This window comes from Synchytrium microbalum (genome assembly GCF_006535985.1).
Source record: "Synchytrium microbalum strain JEL517 chromosome Unknown SmJEL517_scf0044, whole genome shotgun sequence".
Taxonomy (NCBI): Eukaryota; Fungi; Chytridiomycota; class Chytridiomycetes; order Synchytriales; family Synchytriaceae; genus Synchytrium; species Synchytrium microbalum.
Window position 1 is genome coordinate 123,308 of NW_022158393.1, and position 20,991 is coordinate 144,298.

Sequence of the window (20,991 nt, forward strand, 5' to 3'; positions counted from 1 at the left end):
TGCTCGTCGAGATGCTGCCAGACCTTGCTGCCTGTTGTTGTGCTGAAGGAAACAAAACACGTAAAGTCATGATGGCAGTGAAAGTCAGAAAAAGTGTCAATCGCGACAGGAACGCGGTTTTCACCTATTTTAATTTTAAGAATTAAGAATTAAGACTGACTGAATAGACTGATGATTAACGGTTATCAAGTTACTATGTGTTGTGTGATGTTTACTTTTTTTTACTTTAAAACTACAACCGTGTCACTATAAATGAGACTACTACAACTACTATCAAAACACGTCCCCGTGTCTCATACAAGCTGTGAGTGAAACTCCATGAGCAGGAACGGGAGAAAATCGGGGTCAACATATGGACACATTGAGCCGTGTTTGTGAAACCCAAAAGCTTTGCACTATTGCCTCGTAGCCATCCAGATACAAAAGCGTGATAATACTAAGAAACCTTCCAGCTCAAAGAAGTCGACTCTACGTAGCATAAAATGAAACACGCATTGCTATTCTGGCTCATCGCCATTCATTGTCTTGGGTCAAGATCAACGAATATATGACTAAGCCTGAAACACCCTTTACTTTTCGACTTCCTCCAGGGTACGATGGTCGATGCTTATGCAGACAGCAGTTCTCGCAGGTCTGTCGGTTTGTTGATATCGGGTCGTATTCAGACCACTTTCCTGTGACGACCAAATTCTCAATCTTGACAGCCATGGCCTTGGATTTGGCTTCTATTCTTCAGTCATCAACCAGTTTCATATCCGTTATTATCATCATTGCACTCGCATTTACTGCAGACCGTGCCAATGCTTCAGTAACTTGTTCAGGCATCACAATCAAGGATGGCTTTAACTGCTGTGGCCAAATCACTATAAACGGGAAGACCGGTCCTGCATTCTGTGAGTCTGATTTTGGCTGTGTATGCTAGTTAATTGATGCACATGATGTTGCTTTTTTTTACAAGTCGTTGTTTTGCGTTGTCAATGCTGAAATCTTTTTCGCCAAAAGAAAATTCTTAACAGTTCTCAATTGAAATCTCATTAGGTCCTACCTCGCAAGCATGCGCGCAGGGTGGTACTTACGGGTGGTATTGTGAGGAAATTCAGCAACAGAGTCAGAGTGCCTCTTGTTATACCGGCCAGTATCAAGCTCCTCCCGGCAATTGTAAGGGCGCCTTCGAATATCCCCTCCCTTTGTGAATTGGCTTGAAGAAAATGTTTTGACCTAGACCATATGTCACATAGGCGTCAGTTTCGGCTGGGTCGATTGCCAGACAGGAGGTAATGAACAGAACGATGGATGCTATGGAGCCACGATTTGCTATGCGATCGCTACTGGGAATACATTCTTTTACGGCTGTGCTTACTCAGGTGCAACCATCAATTGCCCTAGTGGATGGAGCCTTTGTGGGAGCACATGGTGCGATTCAAATCAATCGTTGTTCAGTTGGTTTCGTATCTAATCAATTGTTTTTGCTCGTGTATATTATAGCTCACCCCCATCAGCCCAATGTTGCGGCACAACACAATACGGTTGGGTTTGTTGCTAGTTCAGCCCAAGTGTTCCAAAAACTCACTGGTTTCTTTAAAAGGAAATTACTGTCTTCAGGGGACACAGTGTCAGCCGTCAAGTGCTTATAACGCTCAAACGGGAGTAAGTAGTATTTGCATAGTCGAATGTGGAACTTTTCGCGAACTCAACACTACCTTACACAGCCGCTCTGTATTGGGCCTTCGCCGGTAGCCTCTCCTTACATTGCCCAGTCTGCCGCCCCAGTCGCCTCTCCTTACATTGCCCAATCTCCTTCTAATACCAACCCTGATGGTACAGTCACTGGCGCTGGCGCTGGCACTGGCGCTTCTCCAGCCGTTAATGGTGCATCTCCATCAATTGCGACCACCTCAGCTGCTTCTCTAGCCAACTCAACTGCAGCCGATACTGGTTCTGGTGGGGGAACAAACGTAGGGGCAATCGCTGGTGGTGTTGTTGGTGTATTGGCCATACTTGCAATCGTAGCAGGTGTTTTGTATTTGCGACGGCGGTCTCAAGCTCAGACTATGGCAGGATCAAAGGTGATGTCGTCGTCAAGTGGGGGTGGGAAGGCTGTCCAGCGCCAAGTGTCTGTAGCCATACCTCAAGTCGCACCTCATACGGACATGCATGATATCAAGGATGTGTTTATCTCCTATCAATGGTAAAAGACTATCAGTGCCATCGAACGCTTTGCCCTCACGTAAGCAACAACTAACTCCCAAGGAATCCATGGATAGGCAGTACAAGGAATCGGTCTTGAAAGTTCGAAATGAACTTATAGCAGCTGGTTTCACCATCTGGATGGACATTTCAGAGATATACGGCAACATCCCCGAAGACATCACTTTGGGTATTAGGAACTCGCGTGTTTTTGTTCCGTTTTTATCACTGGAATATGAGGCGAGTTGAATTCTCTTCTCAAATTTATAAAAGAAGTCAAACAAGCACATTTCCCAATCGTGTCTTTTTCTCTAGGCCTCTGCAAACTGCAAGAAGGAATTGACATTTGCTGCTTCGAACGATGCACAGGGAGTCCTCATCAATGCAGTCCGTTTGACACAAGCTCACTTAACGTGGTCTGCATTTGCAACTGGAGGCGATAATCTTTATGTTTCAATGACGCCTGACGTTTTTGAAGATCCAGCCAAGTTTAGGGAAAAGGTCGACGAATTGATCAAACTGATTCGAAATTCATTGTCGAGATCATCGAAATAACATGGAAAGCAGTAATTAAAACCAATGGTAGTGGTCCAGTCGTGTGGCCTAATTAATAATAATTTTTGTTTCTGACTTTTTAAGAAACTACAGATAATATGGAGCGTATAATGTACAAAATTGTTTGTAACGACTAACATTTCCAACACCGTGCTCTTGTAGAATGATTTCAGAGTCGCTAGCATGCCTACTCTAATCAAATGACAAGATCAAGTTCAAGACTGAGCATTCAGCAGCAAGATATAACGAGCCACTGAAAAATGATTCAGTATCAGAGCGTGCCTTCCACAAATCTACGAGACATGAAGAATGGTCTTTGCTTTTTTGCCCTATCAGCTACTGTCACGTCAAAACAATCTCATACCTTCAAACATCAACTTAGAGCTTCCATCTCATCGACGAGCAATGTCCCCTACATTTCAAACGTATGGTGATATCGGTCACCTCAAAAGCCCACTTTCAGCACAGCTTCAATGACGCGAGAAGATGTTCCATACTGAAAACTGGGTTCTTATGGAACGGCTGGGTTTCCTGTACCAAAGTCACTCTAGTGTTCCCTCTACTTCTCTTGTCAAGCGTACCCAATGGAACACGAAGGTTTCCACTTCAACCAAAGCCTTGAGCAAATTAAACTTCCATGCCTTACACCAGATCTGAGAATCACGAATTTCTTTCGACCCATAGCAGTTGCAGTAGATTTCTACATATGAGCAAAAAGACAATGAGCCCAGTAGCAATATGACGTACACATAACTTTGTTCACTCTCTTTGGTTCGCACAAGATCCGAGGTATTTGCGTAGACTCTCGTCGAAGGTATCGGCAAGCACTTTGAGCGAATACAGGAGCTGTGGTCATAAGCGAGAAGACCATTTTGACTAATCCTGTACAAGCTCGTAGTAACAGAAGTTCAGACCGAGGATTTTTGAGGTCTTGTATGGAATTCATCAACACCACAGTTTTATCCACCCGTTTTTTGAACCAAGGCTTTGATAAAACCAGGTTGTGTACTAACTGCGCCACCTAGAAGTTTAATGCTTCTACTGCTGTGACCAAGTAAGATCAACAGTCTCGTGATAAACGAAGTTCTAGTTTACTATACTTCATTATAAATCATTAGAATTGTTGGAACTTACCTGTTCAATAAGCTTTTTCTTCAACTTTTTGCGCAGAAGTTTGCAGTTCTCGACAACGGTTGTTCTTCAGCAAGTCGAGATGCGATGATAGGCATAGTTAGTATATGGAATCTATAATGAAACGAAGCTTACGAAGCTTCAAAGAAAACGCGACAAACAATGCATTGAGATCTATATGAAACCACTATGAGCTATTATATGCGCTCCTTCATTTATAATTTACCAGCTAAAAGCTCATCACGACGCGCCATTCGATGAGCTTGAAGTTCTTCTCGTCCTCGAGCCGCTTTCACAACCCGCCCTTCCTCTCCCTGAAGCTCTACTCCAGCCTTCTTCGCAGTCCTCCATCTAAATACATCTCTATACACGGCAGAGGCTGCATTCCTTTCAAATATATCAGCTATGACATCTCCCAAGACAGGCGTAAACTTGAACGCATGTCCAGATCCAGCAGTGGCGACCATGACACCAGGTCGTGTAGGTATATAATCCACTAGAAAGTTTCCATCAAAAGAGTCGGTATACCAGCATAGACGGGTATTGACAATATCAAAGGTGTTTAGCTCGGGCAGGTATTTCTGCAGGAAGGCCCTAAACATTGTCACAGAGCTTAGTGGGATAGTTTGGGTGGGATGCGTTACAGAGGTTTGAGGGATTGATACAGATGTGGTGGTATGAGAATATGGTGGTTTTAAGAGGTTGGTGTATCCAGGGCCATGATGTGCGATCTAAAATGGGAGAGAAAAAAGTCACTTTGGCGAGAAAGACAATATGCAGAGGACAGGGCTACTGACCTTCATGATACCCTCCTCATTCACCGGGAATCCATAGAAACCACTCATGTCCACGAAATCCACCACTGTTCGAAGAAGACAAAAAGGATTGTAAGTACTCATTAACATGGATTTCATCATTGCTGATTCTCACCATCTTGAGCGATATTCGTAAGCCATACAGGAAAGTTCTTTGACATATACTTTTCACGTAAATGCTCTGGTACTCGTAAATGAATTACAGCTTGTCCCGACGCGACAACACCCATATCAGAGACTTCGGGTAGTATAGACGGTGTCCATGATCCAGCAGTTACTATAATACGTCCAAAATGCTGTATCTCATCTCGTGTAATTACTCCAACAGTGGTTCCATTCTCTTCTATAAACGAAGAAAACGTGCCGGAAATCCCTTCGTGAAAGACAACACCCAACTCTTTAGCTTTCCCTAATAGGTACGACATAGCAGATGCAGCATATGCCCAACCAGCTCGTTTTGACAGATAGCCACCTTGCAAATGAGCAAATGCACTCGCGACACCCGGGTATCTCGTTACAAACTGATCCTTGTTCTCGTTGGTGATGACCTCTATCGTATCCCCATATCCAGCTTTCGTGAAATTCCGGATGGTAGAAGTACTATGCGTATCTAAACTATCCGATAGAAAGAGTGCTCCACATTGGTCGAATAACGGAATGTTGTATCTTTCCATGGAGTCTTGATGCCATTTCAACCATTCATTGATGGCCTGCATTCCGAGGTTCTGATAGTGGATGTCTTCACCATAATCCGCTATAGAGCGTTGATCAGTAGAAAGGTCTGTGATGTTGTGAGTCAACATAAATCAGCCAACCTCTAATCACTTTGCTAATGTCAGTCGAAGCACCATCCTCAGCCGGAATCTGACAACGATCTAGCACTGTAACAGCATATCTATGTTAAGAAATCAATAATTTAGCTCTTTTCCAGTATTTGCAAATAACACATGCATTCAAAATTCGTGATCAGAGTCCAAGCTACGAAGCAGCGAACTAGCCACTACAACCAGAGTACGCACCCCCTCTTTTGCAGTGCAACGGCAGTACTCAATCCAAACGTGCCAGATCCTACTATCACAACTTTGTCCTTTGCCATAAAGTCGCTGAATTGAGCTGGGGGTTTGGGGGATTTCGAGTACATAGATGCAAAATATGAACCAGACAGTCAAATGAATATGGCTAGTATCAATTCAATTTCGAAAGTAACTTTATACCAATCTATGACCAAGTACGATCAACAGTCTTGTGCGAATCGATCTGTGCAAAAGCTGCGAGGTCATGCTGGCGTAAACACGAATTGTGCGATGGAATCGTGACTATGCAGAATCATGGAATGGAAATCTCGCCTCTGATCACCAAACCGCTATTCAAAATGTCTCGTTTTCATATGTGTTTTAAAGAGTTGGAACTGGCAATGTGATTTTCTCAAGTCAAAAGCTGCAATCGTTCAACTTGTCTTCAAGCTAGAGCGAAACAGCAAGATGAAGGTACGTATGAGGGATTCTGAGTGAATAGTTGCATATAAGGAGGCATTTTGAACATATCTATGCTTCAAATTGTATATGTAACCGCATGGGATTCGATGGATGCGTTCGATGTCCAGTGTTTGGAGCAGAGTGTCCTCTTGTGAGAGAGAGTTAAATGGCAGAGAGGAAGCAGAGGAGAGGCTGTCAGTTTGGAATTGGCATTCATTAGATGTAGAAATTGGCATCAGCTTCCCTCTCGCTCATTTGAACCAGCATCAGCAAATCAACATTTGGACAAAAACATTCCCAAGCTTGCTAACTCACACTCTTTCTACCCCCTTCTTTTATACATTAGCTCAATATCTCATACCCTCAAACGGTACGTACCCGTAGTATTGACTCGTTATGAAGAATGTAGTATCTAAACTCTCTTTTCTATATAAAGGGTGCTCAAAAACTGATTGATATTGACGATGAACGTCGAGTGTAGGTCTTGACGATGTCGGAAGAATGATTTTACTAGTGTGGGTTTGTAACAAATATCGCTGATTTTTAGACGTGGCTTCTATGACAAGCGTATGAGCCATGAAGTCAAGGGTATGTTACTGGTCTTGTCTAGCTCGTATTGAGGTCAATGAGCTCATATCATATTACAGGTGACTTCTTGGGTGAAGAATTCAAGGGTTATGTCTTCAGAATCACTGGTGGTAACGACAAACAAGGGTAAGTTACCCATTCTTTATACTTGGATTGTTTTTTTTGCTCACATTGCAACATCCATCTCCTGCAGTTTCCCAATGAAGCAAGGTGTCTTGGTACCTAGTCGTGTCCGATTGTTGATGGGTAAAGGTCACTCATGTTTCCGTCAACGAAGAAAGGGAGAACGTAAACGTAAAGTACGTGTGATCTGGAAAAGAGTCTGAACCTGTTGTGTTTTGAAATAGTATACTGACAATTTCTTTGCTCACATAGTCCGTACGTGGTTGCATCGTCGCCTCTGATCTCTCAGTATTGGCTTTGAGCGTTGTCAAACAAGGTGACAATGACATTGAAGGATTGACTGATCGCAATGTGCCAAAACGACTGGGTCCCAAACGAGCAAACAAGATCCGAAAGATGTTTGTAAGTATACGCATGTGATTGCCTATCGTCGAGTGACTTTTTGTCACGATGAAATAAAAAGGCAGCCGCTCAACAAAGTCACAGTCACTCACTCTCCTACAATCACCCTAGGCACTGGAAAAAGAAGACGACGTCCGCAAATACGTAATCCGTCGTGAAATCCCCGCCAAAGAAGGCAAGGAGAAATCAAAGGCCAAATCAAAAGCCCCCAAAATCCAACGATTGGTTACTCCAGCCACTCTTCAACGCAAGAGACGTCGTGTTGCATTGAAGAAGAAGAGAGGTGAAGCTGCCAAGGAAGCTGCTGCTACATACGCTGGTGTCTTGGCTCACCGTCTCAAGGAACGAAAAGAAAAGAGACAAGAATTGCATCAAAAGAGGCGATTGAGCAGTACTCGAAAGAGTTCAACTGCTCCACAATAATCGTTATGAAATTGTTATGGGTGGTATTGCTAGCGCTCTTGTAGAAATTTTTTACACACAAACAGAATCGGGTTTAAATCAAGAAGAGGTGTTTTTGTGATCTTATTTGCTGTTTCTTTGGGTTATTTCTTGTTGATTTTATGCGCGGTTGTCACTCGCTTCGTTGGCTCCAACAAAAAACACTTTTTCCTGTGCTACCTTCCACTGACGCTCGTAATAGTTCAACAGGATATATATAGAGCACTTTGACATTTCAAATTTTCATTTCTACCTTGCTCTTTACAAGCGCCAACGAGCCTTGAAATCAGCTGGCTCCTCACGTAACTCTTGCTGCATCACCATCACCTGCGACGCAAACTGGTATGCCTCATCATCACTACTCATACCAGCATGTCTGTGATACGCCCACTTCCCACTAACTAGTGGTCCGAACGATCTTCCTCCAATCTTCTCACAATAGGACTTCGTAAAGGATTCTAGCTCTGCATCTGGCACGACGTGTGAGACGAATCCGTGCTGCAGGGCTTCGGATGCAGGGACCAGGTCACCGCTGAATAGGAGACGAAGGGCTTGTTTGGCGGGCTGGGATGTGAAATGTGATTAGACGGGTAAAAAAAGCACTGTTGCAGAACCTGCAAAGACAAAGGCCTTTCACACTCACGACAGCGTTTGGACGGCCTAAAGGTAGCGATGGTGTTGTGCAGAAACCTCCATTGTTGACGCCTAATTGGAGAGTGTGTTGTGTTGAGTATGTTGTCTGTCGCTTTGATGACAATCTTGAGGCTCCATTCGCATTTTTTTATCTGTCATCATTAACTGGACGGCCCAAAACAAGGCATCACCAAAACCACCATAAGCTTGAGGAACGCATAAATCTATAGCTTACCAGGGTATTGGAATTGTGACTTGTCCGACGCGATAGCCTGATCACACTGCGTCGCTAACTGCAGTCCTGCAGCGGTAGCTATTCCTTGCACTCTGGCCACCGTGACCTATATATAATATCGTGTGATTAATAAATGTCTGTAGTTTTGGAGCAAATAATGCCCATCAACTCGACCAGACGTGACGTTGTTATTCGACGCACCTGTGGAATCCTCTTAATATACAGCATTGTCTCAGCACATAAATTGAAGAGATCTGACTTGAATTCACGTGGAGAGTTCATGACTTCTTTTAGGTTGTGGCCTGAGCTATGTGTATAGGAGGAAATGAACAAAACGATCAAGAGGAAAATGATTTATTGGTGCGACAGCATCGGCATCTGCAGCTAACCTGTATACAGGGCCGGAGGCGGTGAAAACCACACATTTGACGTTCGAATTAGCACCGCTGGCAGCCAATGAGGTCTTTAGATCGTTTACATCGAGCCAGTTAGGCGACCAGACCCAACCTGTAAGACAAAAGTGTTAGCTCTGGTAAACAAGGCAAGGAACAACGTACAAGCGGCGAAAATCAATTCTTTTGACGTTGCAATTGAGTTTCAGCCACTACAATTGACTCGTCGTATTCCCAAATTACAAACAAAATTCCACGAAACACATACCAGGATTAATGCTCTTCAACTTGGCCAACATATCAGCCAGCAGCAAATACGACAACGAGTTCCTTGTCGACGAATTGTTTAAATGTATGTACGCAACCCCATTCTCGATTCTCAGTGTCGTTGGTTCAGATGCGAACTTTTGCACAAATGGTGCGTCAGCCCATTTCAAAGCGGTAGAGGTAGGCAGGGAGTGCTGAGCAGATGCAGACATGGTACGGTATATGGTTGTGGTTGGTGCGGGTCGCTGGAGCTTGAAGAGTAGTCTGGGAAGAGAATGATGCAATTTCATGATGTGGTGCTGTTTGTCACGTTTTATAGCAAGAGCCGCAAACACGTCCTTCCGCTCATAAAAAACACCAGAGGTTGGCAAGATGGTAACTTGTAGAACGCAGATACGATTCCTGACGCGATTTGCTAAATCATCATCATCAACATGCATACCTATAGAACAACGAAAGACACGATTCCTAAAGGCGAACTGATGAAGCAAAATGCATTTAACGTATATCGGAAATGTATGTATGTACAGACGGATCTTGTAGTGTATAAGGTCAAACAGCATCTGGAACATAACAAGTGTGTTTGAGCTTAGTTAACTCTCTGCGGAGGCAAGAAAAAAACCGGAGCTTACAGCGGCCGAACGATAGAAAACCGCGGGGAAGATTGTATGCACGCGTTAGGACGTGATATTAACGTGTATTTATAGCGGTATGTATTACTATGATGTTGCTACTATAAGTGTCGTACGTGAAATCCCAACATCACCGAATTCCAACTGCTCTTGCTGTGTCTACTCGAACTTTGCACTACTCATAACTCGCACCATACGACCCATAGATGGCGTTCCAGGCCGTGACGGTGGCATTGAAAGTTTGGGAGGCGGATTCGGCTTCTCTTGTGGTGATGCGTCATTCCGTTTCGGAGGAGACGTTTTGGCTGCAGCTGACTCTTGCTCGTCATGATTAAGTCTCGACAATAAATTGCTTTGACTCCAAGATCGTAACAGCCCACCTCCCATCCCACCATTCTGAGACTGCTCAATAAACTGGAGTAGCGATGGTGGCATTTTCGAATCTGGTGATAGCAGCCGTATAGAGTCTGGGGAATCATCTGCATCGCTTGTGGATGAATAGTCTGTGCTTGCTGAAGGTGCTGTTGATGGGGTTGTTTGCTCATTGTTGCTGGCACGGTAGCTGCGTATTGGAGCTTCGAGTGGGAAGAATGGGGACGTCTTGGTCGGGCTCTCGATATCGATTCGTTCATACCGGTTCTGCCAGATGAATCCACCGGTTTTCCACCATGGTGTTTGTTTGCGGTACATGTAGATGCCACCACAGAGCAATACAAACAGTACGACTAATACGGCAGTACCGATCGACATTGATAAGAACTGTGCGTGACCAGCATCTTGAGAGATTGCGATATTGCACTTGCGGTATCCTGATTCCATTAACGTTGTATCTGAATCTGCACATCGGCCACGTATGGCTAATTCCCAACTGACAAGGAGTCCAGTGTTGTCGTTGCCGACATCTCGTGTATCAGTGACTGTTAACTGCCACGATCCAAGTGGTGACTCTCCCCAACAATGTACTGTGCTAAATGTCCATGAATCATATCCGTCTGAAGATATATCTCCAGGTCGTGGCGGTGCCAAAACAGAAACCGTCTTGGATGGCGATGTCAACGAAATGGTTACTTTGCCTCGTATAGGAGCCTTCATACGAATTGTAACTTCAACATGCTCCAAACTCGAAATCCCAGAACTTCTAACATCACTTCTAGTGAAATCAATGAAATCATTCAATGTATCTCCAGCATATATGACTCGATTCGGGTATGCTGTACGAGTGCTCGTCATCTGAGGAATGGGTAACGAAGTCCAGTTTTGGGATGCGAAAACGGCAGCTGAAGCATCCAATTTCCCAAATCCGTAGCTGTGAGAAATGTTCCGTCCTGCCCCGTTAACATGCCATGATGAATCGTTTGGGTCTGTTATTTTGGCGGTATCGACGAGGATTTGTTGAACGTCTCGCCAATGTAATTTTGGGTTTGCGGATAGCATTAGCGCTATGCTTCCTGATACGAGAGGTGCAGCGGCAGAGGTTCCTGAATGCTGATTTGTGCATTGGCCGTCTACGTCGGTTGTCGTCTGCAAAGCAAAACAATTTGTTGATAAACCGCCCAAATGTTTTTAAACAGGTTCCCACTAACTTACGATTCCATTAGTCAGCCCTCCCGAATAAGTGACAATCAGATGTGCCGAACACGTCTCTCCATAATCTGGCTTTCTTCCATTACTTTGTATAGCACCAATAGCAACCGTATACACCGAATTAGCATACCCATCGAAATTACAATCGTCTTGATACAATCCTCCATTCCCACTAGCAAATACGAATATGTTTCCACGACCTCCTCGTCCTTGATTCGTTCCTCTCTGCATGGCGAGCTTTGTCAAATATCCAGGTCCATCTATCGAAGCACCATCATCTGATGGACCCCATGAAGACGAATACACATCGTTGATTTGAGAAGCATATGTTAATGCTGATGCTTCGACTGCGTCCGTGTTTGATGTTGCGATTAAACGTGCACCGGATATTTTGCAGCCTGGAGCAACTCCTACTCCACATACTGAATTGTTTGCTACTGCTGCTATTTGGCCTGCACATCGAGTGCCGTGTGTTTCTCCTGGACCAGGAAGCGGGGAGTTGGTTTTGGTCATGAAGTTGTAACTGGCATCCGATCGCTACATCCATTGGTATATCTTTTAGAAGGAACGATTGTGTACAGAGACCATGCTGCAAAGGGGAATAGCTTACCCAGTTTGGAAGCAAATCAGGATGGTTGAAATCTATTCCATCGTCCAATACGAGAACTGTCACGCCAGTTCCATTGATACCAGCGTCCCAAGCAGGTACCACATTGATGTCTTGATGTGACGGTTCACCAAACATGCTTTCTCCATGCTAGGAAGATTACCGTTGAGGGTTTTAGTTACATGTCTCGATGACAGAAGTCATGTTGCAAAAAAAGCTTCAAACACTTTACCAGATGCCATTGCCACGAATACAACGGATCATTATACCTCCAATGTCGCGTATATCGCGGCCTTATATTCTGGCTTTCAAACCACCTAACGTGCTCATGAGCCAGTAAAGCCGCTTCAGCTTCCTGCCTCCTCTGTAAACGATCACTATTCGTCGAATCACTTCCACGATCAGCATCAGAAATCAAGAAGTAGCCATCCAGGTCACCAACAGGTCCTATAAACTCGAATCCTAGACTGCGTGTACTGGCATTTGCTTCCTTTGTCGTGTACGCTCGTCCTCTTGTCTCGTCATACAAGTGAATTGCGTATGTGTTGACGTGGGCTGATATTAGTCTCGTGTGGAGAAGCAAGAAGAATACGAGATGAAAGACAAATCTGTTTGGAATGACTCGTGTCATTATTGTAAAGCAAATTGCTTCACGATAGTGGGATTGGGAGTTGCATCGGACTCAAAATTAGGTTTCGAGCGCAGCTTCCTTTTTTTTGGATTGGTGTGGGATTTGGTACATCATCCGCCCAGGTTTCGTACGAGCATACAACGTGCATTTCGTAACGTGTTGCATGGTTAACTTGTTGATACCATTGGCATGTTGTTGGTGTCTTGGTCTTGTATCGAATTGTCAACTTGGAATAATATAATATTTTTCTGAAAAATCTCCGGAAAGGTTGTACCGTGTTGCACTATGCGTTTTGGCACTCGATCTATAGTCCACGCCACTGCACAAATTGCCAGGCTCCACTACAAAAGATCATCACTACTTTGGAGCCGCATTAGCTCCTTCACCAAATCACACAAGAACAACGCATCAGAACCTGTCGAGAGCTATACCAGTCTCTCACCATGGAAGGAGATCTAGTCCCAGAATCCGTTAAAGCACTTGGTTCATCAGCATCTCCAGCAACCGCCGCCGCCTCATCTCCTGCAGCACCACATTCACCCTATGTTGCAATTGAAGTCGCTAATGCATCACCACCGGTTGACCCACAATCTATCAACAAGAGACATTCAACTGCAGTCCACCCAGAATCTGCTCGTCCACATGATGCTGTGACTAAAGATGATGGTGGATACACGCTTTCATGGCACGATCTATCGTATACAGTAAAGATCGGCAAGAAGCCGCAAGTTTCAAGAGTTTTGTTGAATAACCTTAATGGATTTGCAGCGCCTGGAGAGTTGGTGGCTATTATGGGTGGCAGTGGTGCTGGAAAGTCGACTTTGTGAGTCAATAAAGCCTTTTCCTACATTCTTTTTTTGTTGCCCCTTTGCTCTGGCACTTTCCTTACAGTTTTCATACTCATTTTCTATTTTCAATTAGATTAAACGTCTTGTCTGGCCGTGTAGGAGCGGGTGAACTGGGTGGTAAAGTCTTGATCAATGGACATGAACGTTCACCCAAGACATGGCGTCGAATCGCTGCTTGCAAGTATTTCTGCAATTGAGGTGTGGATTTGTTTTTCATCTTTCTAACATTTATCATGCTTGTCTTATAGTTTGTGAACAAGATGAACTGCTCTTTCGTAACTTAAGTGTCCAAGAAACTCTGGAATTCGCTGCCAAGTTACGACTACCAAAGTCGCTGACACATGCACAAAAGATGGAACGAGTCAACGATGGTATGACCTTTTATTCCTTGTCTGAACAACCCTTGCAACTCACACATTCAACTTAGTGATTATGGAACTTGGCCTATCACATATCCGAAGCACGCCGATTGGAGACTCTGAATTACGAGGAATATCAGGTGGAGAACGTAAACGAGTTGCTATTGGAGTCGAGCTCTTAACTCGTCCCAAGATCCTGTTTCTGGATGAGCCGACATCTGGGTTGGACTCGTTCAACGCCAACAATTTGATGACATTGGTTAAGGGAATGGCCGTGTCCCGTCATCAAACTGTTGTTGCTACCATTCATCAGCCCAGAACTGATATTCTGGAAAAGTTTGATAAGGTTATCTTGCTTGCTAATGGGAAGCTTGTTTGGTTTGGTACTGTGTCAGGTATGACGGACGATTTTTTGCTGCTAATATTTCTTATTCAAACTCGCGCCAAACGTGTCTTATACCGTGTTTTACAGGTGCCCTTCACCACTTTGCATCATTGGGATACCCACTACCTGATCAAACCAATCCGTCCGATCACTTCCTCGACATTGTTACCCCAGACAGAAGAACCAAGGAACGAGAAGCAGCATCACTAGACAGAATCGAAACGTTCGCGAAAGCTTTCGAAGCTGCTCCGAAAGCAGTCATGCCAGATACAAGATCAGCAGATGACGAGTTGAAGGATTCAATTGCTACTTGGAACTCTACGTGGTTTTACGAATTGACAGTCTTATTTGCTCGAAACATTAAAGAAGTATTTAGAGATAAGGCTACGTGGTTTGCTACGATTGGACAGTCGATCTTCTTGACTATCTTGCTTGGTATGCCTGTGACCAGCCAAAAATACCCACCCTCTTCCTTATGAATAATATCACTGACGATTCTTCTGTAGGCTTCATATACTTTAGAGTTGGATTAGACTCTGGAGGGTATGCTGTTGTGAGTGCACTTCCGTTTAAAGAGATACTGACTCAAACCTGACTACCACTAGAATTCAAAACCGTATTGGAGTTCTTTTCTTCGTCTGCATCAACCAATCTTTCGGAGTAATCATGCCACAACTACCAATCTTTGTGCTGCAAAGAAGCATCGTGAAGCGCGAGAGGGCGGCTGGCTCTTATCGAAGCTCATCAGCGTACATAGCCAAAGCGCTATCAACAATCCCAATCACTCTTCTCGGAGCTTTACTTTTGGGAATACCGTTATACTGGATGATTGGCCTGCAAGCTACTGCAGCCAAGTTCTTCACTTTCCTGCTGATTTTGGCTGTGCATGCTTTTACTGCCAATTCGGTTGGGCTCTTCCTTGGATCTATTATTCCCAACTTGGTGGTTGGACAGATTGTTGGCCCATTGCTTATTGTTGTGATGCTGCTGTTTGCTGGACCGCTCGCTAATTTGGATACTGTGCCGGCAGCGTTGAGATGGTTTGTCACCTTCGTCAACGTGCATTGCCTCCTTTTTTGCGGTGCACTCAAACTGACCTGGAATTCTTTTACCTAGGATCCAATGGATTAGTTTTGTTAGTACGTGACCACTTTTTTGATTCTCTACCGTTTGGCATGTCTCTAACAAAACTTTTGCTTTCACATTAGCCTACTCAAACAAGGCACTAGACCAGAACGAATTCACAGGACTAGTTTTTCCAGCCGGTGGACTCTACTCCACTGGCGAGGCAGTGATATCGACATACAAGGTTGATAATCCAGCCATGTGGTATTGCATTGTAAGTTACAAAGGTGTTGACATTACGTTTCGTTTCGTTTGTTCTTTTTCGCACGTGAACTAACTTTCGTTTTCGTGGTAGCTTATAAACTTTTGCATGGCATTGGGCTGGATGTTTCTTGGATATCTCGGATTTGACCGTACTTCGAGACCACTGTTGAGACTCAAATAGGTCTCATTGTGCATGAGCATTTTTCGTATACTGTACTCTTTGTGGTTTCCTAATACACTACTGTGAGCTGGAATAACGAGGGACCTTCGCCAGTTTGTCTCAATAAGTGACGACATTGTTTGAACGTACAAGTTCTTAAAATAAGATGTATTTTTTCCTCCCCGATCAAGTAGTCGAAGAAAATATACTAGCGGTTACTTTTGATATGCTCTCTTTACTCTGGGATTGGACGCTGAAGGGTAAGTTCCATCGAACAAAATCCTTGTCTGAACAGAGACTGACTCAGATCTTGAAACCAATTCAGCATCCAGAATCGTATTGGGGCACTCTTTTTCATCTGCGTCAATTTCTCCTTTGATGTGATTATGCCACAGCTACCAATCTTTGTCTTGCAACCAACTGTTGTGAAGCATGAGAGGGAAGCTGGTACTTATAGAAGCTCGTCATCGTTCACTCATTTACAGCAAACGCTGTTGGAGTGTTCTGAGGATCAGTTATTTCCAATATTACAGTTGGACAGATTCTCGCTCCGACACGTATCATCATCATGATGTTATTTGCTGGTGCACTTTCTAATATGGACACTGTACCTGCAGCATTACGATGGTGAGTCTCATTTATTCAAGTTCAACGCTTTGTCGTGACAGTTGTCGCCATGCGAGGGAATAGGCTGATTTTTTCTATTCTGACTTTGAATTTACATTCCTAGGATTCAATGGATCAGCTTCACCAGTATTTTTACTTGGCTCTCATTTGCCTGCTCATTGTGGTGATTGTGCTCATTGAACTTGTTTCTCTGTAGTGTACTCGAACAAGGCCTTGGTCCAGAACGAGTTTGATGGTCTGGTTTTCCCAGGTGGTGCACTGTATCCAACCAGTGAAGATGTGATTTCGACATGTAATGTTGGAAATCCAGAAATGTGGTACTGTATTGTAAGTTGTGTTGTTCAAGATATCTTCTATCTTAGAAAATGTATGCTTTTTTGGTCGTCGACTCCAGTTTCGTTCCAATCTCCTTTTTTATAGCTCATCAATGTCTTTATGGCTTTCGCATGGATCCTACTTGCATATCTCGGGTTTGATAAAACCTCGAAGCCGACGTTTCGTTTGAAATAGAGTTTGCTTGAAAAGTAAACCATTCATTGTCATGTATTTTCTTCATTTATACAACTTTATTTACCATCATCTAGACAAACCCAATAAGACTACTCTTTACATTATACAACACCCCAATTGTTATATTTACAGTATACCAAGTTCTTTATATGCTGGTGTTCACATCACGTTCAAGATACCCCACGGATTATACGCTCTCTTCATACCAGCACTCAAGAACTTCGCAGCTGTAGCACCACCACTACCAGCAGCCGCTGCAGACGGTGATGCAGCACTAGCCGGACTTGCACCTGCAGACGGTGCAGGACTCTCAACAATGACAGTTCCATTAGAAGAAGTCGGTGGCAGTGTAATCATGGAGGCTACCGACGGTACCCCACCAGCCAGAATAAACAGATGGTAGTGTCCTGGAGGAGCAATCATGCCGCTAAACGGTGAAGCAACAAACACGACTCCTGTTTGCTGAGACGTGATGCTCAGTTGGATTGTTCGTTGGTCAGTGTTTACTGATGCTGCTGTTGTGGAGTAGCGGACTAGAGTGACCATCGAGATGCTGGTAGCTCCAGAGTACTTTATAAAGAAGACGGTGCCGTATGTGAGTGGGGTTTGGACAGAGGATATTACGGGGCGCGTGCCGAGAGATAGGTACTAGAAGGTTTGTATCAGTACCAAAATACTTCAAGAAGTATCGACACATAGTATATCATACTGGTGGCGAGAACGCTTCCATCCGGTATTCAAATGGATCAGTACAGTTAAGAGCGACGGTACATGTCGCGCCGAATGTGACGGCGTCGTTCCAGTTCTGATTGTCTGATCCAACAGTGACGACTCGACTGGTAATGAGAAAGACATGTTAGAGTTGAAACTGACATGACGAGTCGACCACTGAAAGTTTTTTACCCGTCAGCCAACAGGAGAGAGCCAGAGGCGTAGAGACGCGGAACGGTCTAAATTTTAAACTTTATGAGCAGAGTATCTTTAAGCAAGCATTTTCGAGGGATAACGTACAGCAGCAGCTAAACTAGTCCATTGTGATCCAGCTGGAGCAGTTGGATCAAACAAGTCAGCTCCTAATACAGGTTGAGCACCTGTACCTGATCCAGCTACTCCACCAGCCATTCCATATGAAGCTCCGTTGGTGAACAGGACAGTTCCGTCTATAGGCCAGGTTGTTTTAGTCGGACAAAGAACACGCCAGCCAAAAGAATGGCATGCTCACCAGGCAATAATGTGGCATCAGCCATCACTCGCGCGTTGGGCATGGGATCTACAGCAGTCCAAGACTTTTTCAAACTTGTGAGCCTGGAATTCATTCTCACCCGATTCACAGATTACAAGTGTACTTACAGGACTAACAGCATCGGGATTGAGGATGTTACAAAAGTTCGAAGCAGTCAAATCGGTGCCAGGATTCGAATCCGGGTTGCTGGATTTCAGTACGCCTCCACAAACAAGAATGGTTGTCGTATAGCCGTTTGCAAGAGTTAATGGCAATAAGACGACAGCTGGGAAATTGCAAACAGAAATGTAGTTACAGTTTGTACGCACTTGAATATCATGAAAATCTTATCTCACCTGCAGTATACGGATAATCTCTCGTCCTTTGCGTCGCCGTAGAAAATGCAGGAATGGTCGTCGAGTCGACTGTATCGGTTGTTGGATCAATGAGAACCGAATTACTTCCAACGTGCACGAATACACGACCAGAGGGAAGGATGCAGGCCCAAGGTCGTAGTGAGAATGGGAAGAGAGAGCTCAAGACGTTGAGTGTAATGGGCCCTGCGGCCTTTGCTGGGTGGTATTCGTATGTTGGGTTCAAGTCTGTCACGCTGGATGTAGCAGCTAAAAACAAAGGCTGGATAAGTGATGGTAAATGACAGGCGCTCGCATTACATACCGTCAACTGAAAACGAATTTCCTCCAATAATCATCACACTAGAAAAAGAATCGTCAGAGACAGTTACGATAAACGATTCCGCATAAACAAACAAGCTAACCTTCCATCAACCATAGTAACAACCGTCGGAAACCATCGAGGACTGGACATTGGTCCTACAGCAGCTATGCTTCCAACTGTACACCCCGTAATACAGGGATTCAATACCCTCTTGGCAAGTCTTCCATCAGTAGTATACGTTCCAATATTGTACGAATCACCGCCAATAATAGCAATCGATCCGTTTCCAAACTGTGCCATGCCAGATCCATACGCGTTCTGAGTTACGCGGATAATTGACGCAGTTGGTGTGGACTTGCCAACGTTGATATCGACCATGGTGTCGATTGATGTTGCCTACGTGCATAATTCCTTAATTGTTGTAGTTTGTGAAAAAGGAGCAACAGATTCGATACCGATTTGAAGAGGTTTTGGTTAGGCGGATATGGAGGCAGGTGAGGTCGTTCCAGACAGAAAAGGTGGTTGTTGGGCAGTACGCCCGATTGTGCACTATTTCGCAAAACACGGTGTCAGTACAGAAAATCGACCACGTTTCGGATTTTTTGTGTACATCATACCAGACTGCCCTTGTATCCACCATAATAACAGCCCAAGACCCAGTTCTAGTAGGAACTGCAGCACGGCCTTCTCGTAGTCTGAGATGGTCGCCATTGACCCAGAATGGCAACAGAACTAGTAAAACAAAATATGTTGTTTTTTAGGGTTTTGTCTGATGTATGAGTCCCGCGGTTGATCTGGCAACAATTGAGACAGTTCGAGCACAAAATATACTGTTCTTACTTGCAAAAATGACAAGAAGGGCGGTGAACATGGCTGGTGCATCACAGAATGACGATTTTGATTTATCTGCTTTTGGACGCGTTTTTTGCATCGTTTTTGGAGGCACTTGAGGCGGTGGTGCGTCTTCATCCTTTAGTTCATCGCTCATCTTGGCCATGGCTTTACCAGCACGTCTTCCTACGGTTGACTTGCTCATCCTTCCTTGATCCTGAACGTTCAAAATTCGTTGGCAAAGGGAGTCGAATGGAAACGAAAACACATCTATCTCCGACAAACCAACCTGGACATCTAGCTCAGAATCACGTCTTGGCTAGTACTGGCAAAGTTGACATTTGGTGGCTGGTTATCCCGTTAGACCTTGAAAGACAGAACCAAAACGCAAAGCTCTCACTTTCAGGTGGATTTGGGGTTTCCTCCACCGTCATTGAATTCCGCTGCCTTAACAGATTACCTGAAAGTTTAGGTTGCCATCTTATTCTTGTTCTCTGCACTTTGAATTAGAATCTTGCGGCAATTGCCAAAAAGGACATTGAATTTCCTTTCAACAAGACAAAGATACGCATGATGCACAGGCTTTAAGTTACATTGATGCAAACTTAAATGGATACAACACGCAAACGGTGAGTCCAAAGCATCGTGTAGCCTGAAACTAATCCAAAAGGCCTCTATTTGATAAAGCAATGTTGAGAGTGGAATTGTGCTAGTAATGAATCAGCCAACATCTAATTGGAAGCATTTTCGGTTATTTCGCCATGTATTGGATGGTTTTGAGAACTGCTGCCAAACTTTATTGCGAGTGACATTTGGCACGTCAGAATGTTCTTGAGGCGGTATTTTGTCGTGGTGGAGGCTCTTTTTAACCTTGAATCTAACATGACGTTCATTCCCAGAACGGCTGTCGGCGTGTTTGAAACTTCAAGCACAATCAAGTCGTCTTGTCGACGCGTCATTGGAGGGTGGCAAACCATCTTCTCGTTACGAGATGGAGCTCTTTTATATCTGGACTACCTGCGACGTTGAATATTCTACAAACTTGTTTGGATGCACTTGAAAACTCGTGTTTTCGGCGTTATTTAAACGCAGTAGTTTTTGAAATTCTTTGGCGATGAAACCTATGATTTCAAATTTGTGGGATGACCGGCATTTGTTGGACAAGCTGTTATGCTCAACGTTTTACCTCGGGCCAGAATCAAAAAGTTAAAAAGTGTTCTCCGGGGCTGAAACACCATCTCCTTTGCTATGGCCAAGGTGGAAGTATGGGGTACGGTATCGCCCCCTCAACGGAAGGGTCCCTCCCTCACTCCACGTATCTTGGGTAAACGCAAGTCAAATACG

General features: G+C 44.2%; 6 protein-coding genes across 6 annotated transcripts; 3 read left to right on the plus strand and 3 right to left on the minus strand.

Annotated features, from left to right (window-relative positions):
• Positions 1-4,088: 4,088 nt before the first annotated feature.
• On the minus strand, positions 4,089-5,829 carry SmJEL517_g05207 (uncharacterized protein; the record flags this gene model as incomplete). Its single annotated transcript, XM_031171134.1, has 5 exons — positions 4,089-4,604; positions 4,671-4,735; positions 4,804-5,442; positions 5,504-5,583; positions 5,708-5,829. 5 exons carry the CDS (start codon positions 5,827-5,829, stop codon positions 4,089-4,091), a joined length of 1,422 nt encoding a protein of 473 aa, XP_031022891.1.
• A 34-nt stretch (positions 5,830-5,863) lies between these two features.
• Positions 5,864-7,699, plus strand: SmJEL517_g05208 (uncharacterized protein; the record flags this gene model as incomplete). The annotated part of the gene is made up of 8 exons (XM_031171135.1): positions 5,864-5,974; positions 6,510-6,533; positions 6,600-6,640; positions 6,711-6,751; positions 6,811-6,877; positions 6,945-7,050; positions 7,127-7,276; positions 7,388-7,699. 8 exons carry the CDS (start codon positions 5,864-5,866, stop codon positions 7,697-7,699), a joined length of 852 nt encoding a protein of 283 aa, XP_031022884.1.
• Positions 7,700-10,035: 2,336 nt separating this feature from the next.
• SmJEL517_g05209 (uncharacterized protein) lies at positions 10,036-12,698 on the minus strand (the record flags this gene model as incomplete). Its single annotated transcript, XM_031171136.1, has 4 exons — positions 10,036-11,397; positions 11,464-11,997; positions 12,071-12,217; positions 12,300-12,698. The coding sequence occupies 4 exons, from the start codon at positions 12,696-12,698 to the stop codon at positions 10,036-10,038; spliced, it is 2,442 nt and encodes an 813-aa protein (XP_031022885.1).
• A 443-nt stretch (positions 12,699-13,141) lies between these two features.
• Positions 13,142-15,800, plus strand: SmJEL517_g05210 (uncharacterized protein; the record flags this gene model as incomplete). Its single annotated transcript, XM_031171137.1, has 10 exons — positions 13,142-13,521; positions 13,620-13,727; positions 13,832-13,917; positions 13,974-14,300; positions 14,378-14,725; positions 14,797-14,833; positions 14,896-15,330; positions 15,407-15,429; positions 15,499-15,629; positions 15,711-15,800. The coding sequence occupies 10 exons, from the start codon at positions 13,142-13,144 to the stop codon at positions 15,798-15,800; spliced, it is 1,965 nt and encodes a 654-aa protein (XP_031022910.1).
• A 577-nt stretch (positions 15,801-16,377) lies between these two features.
• Positions 16,378-16,916, plus strand: SmJEL517_g05211 (uncharacterized protein; the record flags this gene model as incomplete). The annotated part of the gene is made up of 4 exons (XM_031171138.1): positions 16,378-16,406; positions 16,510-16,532; positions 16,603-16,733; positions 16,827-16,916. The coding sequence occupies 4 exons, from the start codon at positions 16,378-16,380 to the stop codon at positions 16,914-16,916; spliced, it is 273 nt and encodes a 90-aa protein (XP_031022909.1).
• Positions 16,917-17,075: 159 nt separating this feature from the next.
• Positions 17,076-19,852, minus strand: SmJEL517_g05212 (uncharacterized protein; the record flags this gene model as incomplete). The annotated part of the gene is made up of 12 exons (XM_031171139.1): positions 17,076-17,564; positions 17,626-17,752; positions 17,820-17,866; positions 17,928-18,076; positions 18,139-18,202; positions 18,267-18,424; positions 18,495-18,761; positions 18,817-18,854; positions 18,917-19,212; positions 19,272-19,365; positions 19,434-19,548; positions 19,657-19,852. 12 exons carry the CDS (start codon positions 19,850-19,852, stop codon positions 17,076-17,078), a joined length of 2,040 nt encoding a protein of 679 aa, XP_031022912.1.
• Positions 19,853-20,991: the final 1,139 nt, after the last annotated feature.